Source organism: Salvelinus alpinus, chromosome 10 (assembly GCF_045679555.1).
Source record: "Salvelinus alpinus chromosome 10, SLU_Salpinus.1, whole genome shotgun sequence".
Classification (NCBI taxonomy): Eukaryota; Metazoa; Chordata; class Actinopteri; order Salmoniformes; family Salmonidae; genus Salvelinus; species Salvelinus alpinus.
In genome coordinates, this window is record NC_092095.1 from 68,350,968 (window position 1) to 68,364,252 (window position 13,285).

The 13,285-nt window shown below is 43.5% G+C and overlaps 1 protein-coding gene across 1 annotated transcript in view; it reads right to left on the reverse strand.

The window, feature by feature from the left end:
• The window catches only part of LOC139532737 (rho-related GTP-binding protein RhoE-like), a 17,450-nt gene extending 13,835 nt beyond the window's left edge, over positions 1 to 3,615 (reverse strand). The window contains exons 1-2 of the mRNA XM_071330702.1: positions 3,267 to 3,615; positions 3,040 to 3,127 (exon numbers count right to left, since the gene is read on the reverse strand). Coding sequence (XP_071186803.1) covers positions 3,040 to 3,127; positions 3,267 to 3,416 — 238 coding nt within the window. The 5' untranslated portion in view covers positions 3,417 to 3,615. The remainder of the gene's footprint in view (positions 1 to 3,039; positions 3,128 to 3,266) is intronic.
• Positions 3,616 to 13,285: the final 9,670 nt, after the last annotated feature.

Consider the following 13,285-nt stretch of genomic DNA (forward strand, 5'->3'; position numbering starts at 1 on the left):
TCCCTCTACACTACAGACAGACAGGCCCTCTACACTACACTACAGACAGACAGGCCCTCTACACTACAGACAGACAGACAGTCCCTCTACACTACACTACAGACAGACAGGCCCTCTACACTACACTACAGACAGACAGGCCCTCTACACTACAGACAGACAGACAGTCCCTCTACACTACACTACAGACAGACAGGCCCTCTACACTACACTACAGACAGACAGGCCCTCTACACTACAGACAGACAGACAGACAGTCCCTCTACACTACACTACAGACAGACAGGCCCTCTACACTACACTACAGACAGACAGGCCCTCTACACTACAGACAGACAGACAGTCCCTCTACACTACACTACAGACAGACAGGCCCTCTACACTACACTACAGACAGACAGGCCCTCTACACTACAGGCAGACAGACAGTCCCTCTACACTACACTACAAACAGACAGGCCCTCTACACTACACTACAGACAGACAGGCCCTCTACACTACAGACAGACAGACAGGCCCTCTACACTACACTACAGACAGACAGTCCCTCTACACTACACTACAGACAGACAGGCCCTCTACACTACAGACAGACAGACAGGCCCTCTACACTACACTACAGACAGACAGTCCCTCTACACTACACTACAGACAGACAGACAGACAGGCCCTCTACACTACACTACAGACAGACAGGCCCTCTACACTACAGACAGACAGACAGGCCCTCTACACTACACTACAGGCAGAAACAGTCCCTCCACATTACATGCAGACAGACAAACAGGCAGACAGACATACAGTCCCTCTACACTATACTACAGGCAGACAGTCCCTCTACAGCCAACCAGACAGGCAGACAGTCATTTTACAGCCAACCAGACAGGCAGACAGTGTCTCTACAGCCAATTAGGCAGACAGCCAGTCCGTTTACACTACATGCAGACAAACAAACAGGCAGACAGACATACAGTCCCTCTACACTATACTACAGGCAGACAGACAGTCCCTCCACACTACATGCAGACAAACAAACAGGCAGACAGACATACAGTCCCTCTACACTATACTACAGGCAGACAGTCCCTCTACAGCCAACCAGACAGGCAGACAGTGTCTCTACAGCCAATTAGGCAGACAGTCAGTCCGTCTACAGCCAACCAGACAGACAAACAGACCCACTCCACAACAGAGCCCCAGCTTGCACTACCACCTCCACCCCCAGGTTACAAGCACAGTCCAGGCAGGGGACAGCTGAGGGGGAAGCATAGAGGCTAAAGGTTTGCAGACCTGGGGCTTAAGCAGGGAGAGGGCTGGGGGAGTGTGGAGCAATGGAAGGGAGAGGGCTGGGGGAAAGTGGGGCAAAAGCAGGGAGAGGGCTGGGGAGTGTGGAGCAATGGAAGGGAGAGGGCTGGGGGAAAGTGGGGCAAAAGCAGGGAGAGGGCTGGGGAGTGTGGAGCAATTGAAGGGAGAGGGCTGGGGAGTGTGGAGCAATGGAAGGGAGAGGACTGGGGAGTGTGGAGCAATGGAAGGGAGAGGGCTGGGGAGTGTGGAGCAATGGAAGGGAGAGGGCTGGGGAGTGTGGAGCAATGGAAGGGAGAGGGCTGGGGAGTGTGGAGCAATGGAAGGGAGAGGACTGGGGAGTGTGGAGCAATGGAAGGGAGAGGCCTGGGGAGTGTGGAGCAATGGAAGGGAGAGGCCTGGGGAGTGTGGAGCAATGGAAGGGAAAGGGCTGGGGATCAGGCTGGGGGAGAGTGGGGCTACGGAAGGGAGAGGGCTGGGGAGTGTGGAGCAATGGAAGGGAGAGGCCTGGGGATTGGGCTTGGGGAGAGTGGGGCTACAACACATACAGTGCTTAGAAGAAGTCATGATGCTACTGTGGAATGCTAGGGATGGACCAGCTGGTTGAACCATTCAGACAGACACCACTGACCAAATGTTCTACCGCTTCTCCAGCCCTCTCCCCTCAACAAAGACTAAATGATCTATTCTTTTTTCTTAAAAGAAAAACTAACAGGTCTGTGAGAGCCGGAATTCTTACTGGTTGGTAGGTGATCAAATACTTATGTCATGCAATAAAATGCAAATTAATTACTTAAAAATCATACAATGTGATTTTCTGGATTTTCGTCACTCACAGTTGAAGAGTACCTATGATAAAAATTACAGACCTCTACATGCTTTGTAAGTAGGAAAACCTGCAAAATCGGCAGTGTATCAAATACTTGTTCACTGTAATTACTGCCAGACTTCCAGCATGGATGGAGATCCCATGAGGTGAACTCAACACTAGACACCAGTATACTGGAAGAGGCCAGTACAAGACTAATAAACTGCACCAGGTACAGAAGTAGCAGTTTGTCTGGAGGGAGGACAGTCTTCTCACTGTTACTGATTGGCTGCATTGTGTGTTTGTTGAGGGGAGAGGGCTGGAGAAGCATGGTAGAACATTTGGTCAGTGGTGTCTGTCTGAATGGTTCAACCAGCTGGTCCATCCCTAGCATTCCACAGTAGCATCATGACTTCTTCTAAGCATGTAACAAACCAGAACTTGATAATAAATAATAGATCATTTAGTTTCATTCAAATGAAATATTCATCACTGTCAACAGATGTATTCATCCATGACATGCTGCACACACACTGTGAGACCAACAGGTCCTGACATGCTGCACACACACTGTGAGACCAACAGGTCCTGACATGCCTGGCAGCTGCATTTCTAATGGACAGCAACTGTGATCAATGGGCATCAGGGAGGTCAAAGGCAAACAATAAATACATCATTTATCCTGCATTTACCCAGGTTATATACATTTACCCAGGTTATATACATTTACCCAGGTTATATACATTTACCCAGGTTATATACATTTACCCAGGTTATATACATTTACCCAGGTTATATACATTTACCCAGGTTATATACATTTACCCTGGTTGTATATATCTAAGCTAAATATTATAATAGGGGAGACTGGGTCATATAGTTATGGCAAACATAGATAGACAGATTAAAGAAATGAAATGGATCATTACCTGACGTGTCCCATAGGCTGAGCTCTATTCTTTTCGTGTCTATTTCAAAACTGGCCGTGTAATTTTCGAACACTGTGGGCATGTAACTCTAAAGAAAAAAGAGACAATCATAGATAATTATAAACAAGTAATAACAATTATTATTATTATTAGTAGTAGTAGTATTAATTAGTTATAACAAACTTTTGTTACATTTAGCTATCAAGCAGCCATTTCTTTGAACTCACCTCTGGGAAGATATCCTTTGCAAAAACGTGTAGTAGAGCAGTCTTCCCACATTGACTGTCCCCGACCACAACTATTTTACACTTCACAATCTGACTAGGATCCATCCCGGATGTAACAGATACTTTCTGACTAGATATTCTCTCCTTCATTGATGTCAGTTGACGGACAGTCCGCTATAAAGAGCTCCACGTTGTTTGAAGAGAGGGCGCACACACACATGAATAATAGAAAACAGCAGATAATCGGAGCGTAATAAATCCGTTTCTCCTCTCTGATGTCTGCGTCCTTTGTCAGTCCTGTGTCTGGTGTCGACTAAACGTGAACGGGACTTTTTGACGGTATTTATACGGAGCCAACGAGCCAGTGGAGTTGTCCCTCCCCCCACGCGCTGAAAGTGTAGCAGGACTATGTGGGGACCTGGGTGGTCCGCAGCGTGGTGATCGTATGTTCAGTGTGTGATGGCGCCCTCCGTAGGACTCCATTCAAACAGCTCAGCTCAGATCATGATGGACTACTTTATTAAAATATTTATAATCTCACCATATCATTTAGGATACTAACTGTAGCCTACTAACTGTAGCCTACTAACAAATGTGTATTTTACAATGACGGCCTACTGGGGAACAGCGGGTTAACTGCCTTGTTTAAGGGCAGAACGACAGATGTTTACCTTGTCAGCTCAGGGATTCGATCCAGCAACCTTTCAGTTACTGGCACAACGCTCTAACCACTAGGCTACCTGCCGCCCAAAAACTAGACAGGATATGCGTCGGCATCTACGGTAATAGTCACTCTTAATGATGTAATACCTGTGTGGTTAATGTGGGTTATCAGCTTTGACAGCCTGGTTGAACCTTTATTGACTTACGGGGAATGTAAACATCACTGGTTCAAATACCCATCGCAATAACTTGCCCCGGTTTTCTCTAGAATAGAAAAGAAGGGAATGGATTAGCATTGTGAAGAGAGCTGAATGTATTCATTTCAAAAGCTCTATCTTGCAGGTGAAGCCCCTTCTGTTGGGTGGGAGGGTTGGTGTGCTGCCCTCCGGTCCAGACTGGTTTCCAGACTGAGTTATAGCTACAGATACAGGAGTGGAGTGGAGAGGAGAGGAGAGGAGAGGAGAGGAGAGGAGAGGAGAGGAGAGGAGAGGAGAGGAGAGGAGAGGAGAGGAGAGGAGAGGAGAGGAGAGGAGGAATACAGTGTTACAGTCAGATGTTTGTGTTATAGCTACAGATACAGGAGAGGGGAGGAGAAGGGAGGAGAGAGGAGAGGAGAAGGGAGGAGAGGAGAGGAGAGGAGAGGAGAGGAGAGGAGAGGAGAGGAGAGGAGAGGAGAGGAGAGGAGAGGAGAGGAGGAATACAGTGTTACAGTCAGATGAGCAGGACCAGGCTCTGGGGAGCAGAACACAACAGCTACAGATACAGGCAGTGATAGAGACTATAGTCAGAGTGGAAAGACAGGCTTGGCTGTGCAGGAGGGAACATGTCACTGGCTGACTGACTGACTGACTGGCTGACCAGCAGAACCCAGGATAGACAGACTATTACAGGGGTATTCAAGTCTGACCCTACGAGGTCCCTACAGTAATCTGTACTGTTGGTTTTCTGTTCTACCTGATAATTCATTAATAATTAGATAATTCAGTTATATTAAAAATGACAACCACCTGGTGTCCCAGCTCTAAATTAGTCCCTGGTTTGAAGGGGACAATGAAAAAAAGCAGTGAATTGTGTTTAAGGTCCAGAGTTGAATTTGAGGGGACTAGTATATCTTAACAGAGAGTGGAGATGATGTATTCCACAATGGGGAAACTATGCATGACATTTTCCCTCTTCCCATAGAAATCCCCAAACATGAACTAGAGTTATATATGTCATTCTCTGCTTGTTTCAGTCTATAATATATATTCTAATATATATTTTCTCTATATGTTCTACTGTACCTTTACTTCTGCCTGGTGGGTGTGTCATATCATCTCTTTATATTATATGGGCCTACATTTCAAAAAATATATATTCTTAGTTAACCTTTATTTAACTAGGCAAGTCAGTTAAGAACACATTCTTATTTACAATGACGGCCTACCCCGGCCAAACCCGGACGATGCTGGGCCAATTGTGCGCAGCCCTATGTGAATCCCAATCACGGCCGAATGTGATACAGCCTGGATCCGAACCAGCGACTGTAGTGACGCCTCATGCACTGAGCTGCAGTGCCTTAGACCGCTGCACCACCCGAGAGCCCAAAGGTCTGGCCAGTACATTGGGCGTATATAACATGAAGCAGGACTAGTACTGTGGTAGTCTGATTCTTGTTGGATCCCCAGTATCCTGTTCGTCTGATTGGTTGGAGCCATGGATCATCAGACCAGATGTTGCATCTAAAAATGACATTTCTGATAGATTAAACCCTCTTCCTAATTGTCTTTCTGGGAGACAATGTCTGACATAAATGTATTCCCATATGATTTATAATATAATATTTTTAATACACTAATAATGGTTTATATTCTGCATTATGAAACGGTGAATCTACCACAATACAATATTTGTAACCCTCTCTATGCTCTCTACAATAAGACTATGAAGTCAACATTTTACTCAACGTCTGGCACCAAATCGAATTATTCTGAGTTGTGTTTGTTTGTTTGTTTAATCCTGTTGTACGTCCTGAAGTCTTGAATCAGACAGTTCTCCTGAGGTGGTGGATGACTAGGAGACTACAGACTAGGTCAGAGGATTGATGATGCTCTACATGCCCTAGGACCACCCTCCTACCTCTCACTTCCTACCACAGATCCCCTATGCCCTAACCCCGGGGCCCTAACACAGCTCCAGCCCCAGCTCTGGTGCTAGGGGCGCTTTCATCTCTGTCTACATGCATCCAATCAGGGAAGCATTGACATTTACCCACTAGCACCAACACACATTTGGTTCAATCTGGGGTATTTTCTCTACTGTGGGTAAAGGTGACTTGAGGGCCAACCAGATCTGAAAGCAGCGAAGAGAGATAAGGCTGACATCTTGACATGTTTTCCCTCTCAGGTATGTAACAATGCAACAAAATCATAAAACACAATAGAAAACAATAGAAGAGAAAATAATAGAACAGAAAATTATAAATAGAAAATAATAGAATAGAATAGAAAATAATATATTTGAAAATAAAATAAATAAAATAATAGAATGGAAAATAATAGAATAGAATAGAAAATAATAGAACAGAAAATAATAGAATGGAAAATAATAGAACAGGAAATAATAGAATAGAATATATATTTTTTTAAATTTTAGAATAGAAAATAATAGAATCGAATATAACAGAATAGAAAATAATATAAAGGAAAATAATAGAACAGGAAATAATAGAATATAATATATATATTTTTTAATTTTAGAATAGAAAATAATAGAATATAAAATAAATAATATAATATAAAACAATAGAATAGAAAATAAATAAAATAATAGAATATAATAGAAAATAATAGAATAGAAAATAAATCAGATAGAATAGAAAATAATAGAATAGAAAATAATAGAATAGAAAATAATAGAATAGAAAATAATAGAATAGAAAATAAATCAAATAATAGAATAGAAAATAATAGAATAGAATAGAAAATAATTTATAATAAATAATAGAATACAAAATAATAGAATACAAATGAATAGAAGAAAATTGAATAGAACATACACAGTATGGAACCTAACACCCATCACACACAGAAGGAGTCGTAGCAGAATGTTTGTGACCTCCATTCCCTTCCCACGACCCCCCATGATGCCCCTGGTGCTCATTCCCATCCTGATCTAAGGGCTGATAGCGGTAGGGGCGCTGGTTAAGAGGTCTCATGTTGCAGGATGAAGGGAGATGTTTTTGCAAACCAGCTGGGTTGGCCACTGCTTTGGTGTAGAAGGCCAGCAAGTTTCAAGTTTCACGTTGTATTAGTCGTATGTACGGGATACACATGGTATACACCGTCCAACTAAATGCTTACTTGCAGGTTCCTTCTGGACAAGGCAACAACAATAAGAAATAATAAAAGATAAGAATACGAACATAAAGTAAATGACAGCCCAGAGTCAATAAATAATAATACATAATAATTGAGTAATAAAGCAGGACAGGGTAGACGGTCATGTCATCAGGCCAAATCTGACCAGGACTTCCCTCTACATGCACAGACTGCCATCACTGCCCTCCCCCCAAATCGTCCAGATCAAGGCCTTCCATCCTTTCCCATCTCCTCCCCCATCTGCTCCTTCCCCATCTCCTAGTTCCCCCTCTCCTCTCTCCCCTTATCCTCCTTCCCCATCTATTCCCTCCTCCTTGCCCCTTCCTCCTCTCCTCCCTCCCTCACTCCTCCTCTCCCCCTCCCTCCCTCCTCCTCTCCTCCTTCCCCCTCTCCTCCATCCCTCTATTCCTTCCCCCTTTCCTCCCTCCTCCCCTCTTCCTTCCCCCTCTCCTCCCTCCCTCTCTTCCTTCCCCCTCTCTTCCTCCCCCCTCTCCTCCCTCCCTCTCCTCCTTCCCCCTCTCATCCCTCTCCTCCCTCTCCTTCTCCATCTCCTCCTTCCCCATCTCTTCCCCCTCTCCTCCCTCCCTCTCTCCTCCCTCTCTCCTCCTTCCCCATCTCTTCCCTCCTCTCCTCCTTCCCCATCTCTTCCCTTCTCTCCTCCTTCCCCCTTGCCTCCCTGCTCCTCTCCTCCTTCCCCCTCTCCTCCCTCCCTCTCTTCCTTCCACCTTGCCTCCCTCCTCCTCTCCTCCTTTCCCCTCTCCTCCTTCCTCATCTCCTCCCTCCCTCTCTTCCTTCCCCCTTGCCTCCCTCCTCCTCTCCTCCTTCCCACTCTCCTCCCTCCCTCTCTCCTCCTTCCCTCTCCTCCCTTCCACTCTCCTCCCTCCCTCTCTCCTCCTTCCCTCTCTCCTCCTTCCCTCTCTCCTCCTTCCCTCTCCTCCCTCCTCCTCTCTTCCTATCCCTAAATCCTCAGCAGCAGAAGCAGGGCCTATAGCATGTAACATTCAGCTCTGCCACACCATTAGCTTGGTATTGTTCATATCACACAGACAGGCCAGAGGAGAAGATAAAAGCTACAACAACAGACATCTGCAGAACTACCATCCTGAAAACACCACAATCCATTGGTTCTTCTAGCATGAACACACACATTGTTTACTGAATATAAAATGTCCTTGTTTATTTTGAATAATTGGGAATTGGGGGTTGACGAATACATTGGGGGTTTACCTACTTGATGCTTAGTTTAAGGGGGTCTGTGTAATTACGGATGAAATTTGTTTGTGGGGCCTTTAGCATCTCCCCAAGTCAATCCACATGATAGAATAATTATCTTATCTGTCACTTATACCAAGTGAGCATGTTAATTAAAATGTAATTTAAACACTGTCAGGATATGACACAGATTACAGACCAGACCATACTGCTATTGTTAATCTGATATACTGTCATAACTAGGGTCAGAGAAACACAATGTGACAGGATATTGTTAATCTGATTTACTGTCATAACTAGGGTCAGAGAAACACAATGTGACAGGATATTGTTAATCTGATTTACTGTCATAACTAGGGTCAGAGAAACACAATGTGACAGGATATTGTTAATCTGATTTACTGTCATAACTAGGGTCAGAGAAACACAATGTGACAGGATATTGTTCATCTGATATACTGTCATAACTAGGGTCAGAGAAACACAATGTGACAGGATATTGTTAATCTGATTTACTGTCATAACTAGGGTCAGAGAAACACAATGTGACAGGATATTGTTAATCTGATATATTGTCATAACTAGGGTCAGAGAAACACAATGTGACAGGATATTGTTAATCTGATTTACTGTCATAACTAGGGTCAGAGAAACACAATGTGACAGGATATTGTTAATCTGATTTACTGTCATAACTAGGGTCAGAGAAACACAATGTGACAGGATATTGTTAATCTGATTTACTGTCATAACTAGGGTCAGAGAAACACAATGTGACAGGATATTGTTAATCTGATTTACTGTCATAACTAGGGTCAGAGAAACACAATGTGACAGGATATTGTTAATCTGATTTACTGTCATAACTAGGGTCAGAGAAACACAATGTGACAGGATATTGTTAATCTGATATACTGTCATAACTAGGGTCAGAGAAACACAATGTGACAGGATATTGTTAATCTGATATACTGTCATAACTAGGGTCAGAGAAACACAATGTGACAGGATATTGTTAATGTGATTTACTGTCATAACTAGGGTCAGAGAAACACAATGTGACAGGATATTGTTAATCTGATATACTGTCATAACTAGGGTCAGAGAAACACAATGTGACAGGATATTGTTAATCTGATATACTGTCATAACTAGGGTCAGAGAAACACAATGTGACAGGATATTGTTAATCTGATTTACTGTCATAACTTGGGACAGAGAAACACAATGTGACAGGATATTGTTAATCTGATATACTGTCATAACTAGGGTCAGAGAAACACAATGTGACAGGATATTGTTAATCTGATTTACTGTCATAACTAGGGTCAGAGAAACACAATGTGACAGGATATTGTTAATCTGATATACTGTCATAACTAGGGTCAGAGAAACACAATGTGACAGGATATTGTTAATCTGATTTACTGTCATAACTAGGGTCAGAGAAACACAATGTGACAGGATATTGTTAATCTGATTTACTGTCATAACTAGGGTCAAAGAAACACAATGTGACAGGATATTGTTAATCTGATTTACTGTCATAACTAGGGTCAGAGAAACACAATGTGACAGGATATTGTTAATCTGATATACTGTCATAACTAGGGTCAGAGAAATACAATGTGACAGGATATTGTTAATCTGATTTACTGTCATAACTAGGGTCAGAGAAACACAATGTGACAGGATATTGTTAATCTGATTTACTGTCATAACTAGGGTCAGAGAAACACAATGTGACAGGATATTGTTCATCTGATTTACTGTCATAACTAGGGTCAGAGAAACACAATGTGACAGGATATTGTTAATCTGATATACTGTCATAACTAGGGTCAGAGAAACACAATGTGACAGGATATTGTTAATCTGATTTACTGTCATAACTAGGGTCAGAGAAACACAATGTGACAGGATATTGTTAATCTGATTTACTGTCATAACTAGGGTCAGAGAAACACAATGTGACAGGATATTGTTAATCTGATATACTGTCATAACTAGGGTCAGAGAAACACAATGTGACAGGATATTGTTAATCTGATATACTGTCATAACTAGGGTCAGAGAAACACAATGTGACAGGATATTGTTAATCTGATATACTGTCATAACTAGGGTCAGAGAAACACAATGTGACAGGATATTGTTAATCTGATATACTGTCATAACTAGGGTCAGAGAAACACAATGTGACAGGATATTGTTAATCTGATATACTGTCATAACTAGGGTCAGAGAAACACAATGTGACAGGATATTGTTCATCTGATTTACTGTCATAACTAGGGTCAGAGAAACACAATGTGACAGGATATTGTTAATCTGATTTACTGTCATAACTAGGGTCAGAGAAACACAATGTGACAGGATATTGTTAATCTGATATACTGTCATAACTAGGGTCAGAGAAATACAATGTGACAGGATATTGTTAATCTGATTTACTGTCATAACTAGGGTCAGAGAAACACAATGTGACAGGATATTGTTAATCTGATTTACTGTCATAACTAGGGTCAGAGAAACACAATGTGACAGGATATTGTTCATCTGATTTACTGTCATAACTAGGGTCAGAGAAACACAATGTGACAGGATATTGTTAATCTGATTTACTGTCATAACTAGGGTCAGAGAAACACAATGTGACAGGATATTGTTAATCTGATTTACTGTCATAACTAGGGTCAGAGAAACACAATGTGACAGGATATTGTTAATCTGATATACTGTCATAACTAGGGTCAGAGAAACACAATGTGACAGGATATTGTTAATCTGATTTACTGTCATAACTAGGGTCAGAGAAACACAATGTGACAGGATATTGTTAATCTGATTTACTGTCATAACTAGGGTCAGAGAAACACAATGTGACAGGATATTGTTAATCTGATTTACTGTCATAACTAGGGTCAGAGAAACACAATGTGACAGGATATTGTTAATCTGATTTACTGTCATAACTAGGGTCAGAGAAACACAATGTGACAGGATATTGTTAATCTGATATACTGTCATAACTAGGGTCAGAGAAACACAATGTGACAGGATATTGTTAATCTGATTTACTGTCATAACTAGAGTACTAAAGTACTGTAATTCAGGTTCATAACAAATGTTATGTTAAATAATAACCCACCAACCTGTAATGAGCTAAATATATCCTACACACAGTTCATCCTGCCAGAGCCCAGGACTCACTCCCATCCTCTGAAAGGGCTGGCTGTCGTGTGTAGTGAGGAAGTGGGTTTTTACGACTGTGACTGAGGTCGGACCCACCACAGTCTCACACACACAGTCTCACACACACACAGTCTCACACACACACACACACACACACACACACACACACACACACACACACACACACACACACACACACACACACACACACACACACACACACACACACACACACACACACACACACACACACACACACACACACACACACACACACACACACACACACACACACACAAGAAACTGGGGCCTTTAGCATTAGGAGCAGAATGTGTGTGTGGATGATTTGTGAGGCATAGATGAGTGTCACAGTAAAATGCCCCCCAGAACAGCCCTTTATGTTGTTAACAAGAGGAGCAGTGGTCCATGTGTATGTTGTTAACCATGCAGTCAGACTGTACACCACAGACCTAATGATCGTATGGCTTCCATCCAGTCTGTTCTACGTCCCCGTTAGTTACTGCTTCAACCAGCTGAGCTCTACGCTGACTTCATGAAGCATGTTGCACAACACCGTGGTTTATTGGACTCTGTCTCTCGTCAGATGCTTGTCAGAATTAACATCAGATCAGAGATGATAGACCTTTAATCCCTTTCCTAATGTCTCCTTCACTTCAAAAGTCACAGTGGATTTACTGAACCATGAATGGAGAGAGGAGAGAAAATGAGAATAATTCTGTGAGCATTAGTGCTAAGAGAGACGTAACAGGCTCTGGGACTGTTCTCTCTGTCAGATGAGAGGGAGAAGGGACAGGCTCTGGGACTGTTCTCTCTGTCAGATGAGAGGGAGAAGGGACAGGCTCTGGGACTGTTCTCGCTGTCAGATGAGAGGGAGAAGGGACAGGCTCTGGGACTGGGGCTGTTCTCTCTCTCTGCAGCATGCCTTGCTCCACCATAGTCAAGATGTCTTCCACAGCCCCGACCAGGATGGGATGGCCCAGCACAGCACAGAGCAGCAGCCTGGAAACCACCACCAGATGAGGGTACATGGATACAGCATGTCAGCCTCCTCCAATCCAACACAGCCCCCCTCCCTCCAACCCAGCCAGCCTAGCTAGCCTAGCACACAGGGAGGTCTGGGCAGGGGGAAGTGGAGGAAGTGGGGCCTGTGTCTGTCTGCAATGATCCAGAGGGTGGGTTCAACCCAGGATCCTGTCCTTTTGATCCTCATAAGTGGTCTCAGAGTTACAGGTCTCCTCTCAGAGCTGTAAGTCTCCTCTCAGAGCTACAGGTCTCCTCTCAGAGCTACAGGTCTCCTCTCAGAGCTACAGGTCTCCTCTCAGAGCTGCAGGTCTCCTCTCAGAGCTGCAGGTCTCCTCTCAGAGCTACAGGTCTCCTCTCAGAGCTGCAGGTCTCCTCTCAGAGCTGCAGGTCTCCTCTCAGAGCTACAGGTCTCCTCTCAGAGCTACAGGTCTCCTCTCAGAGCTACATGTCTCCTCTCAGAGCTACATGTCTCCTCTCAGAGCTACATGTCTCCTCTCAGAGCTACAAGTCTCCTCTCAGAGCTACATGTCTCCTCTCAGAGCTACA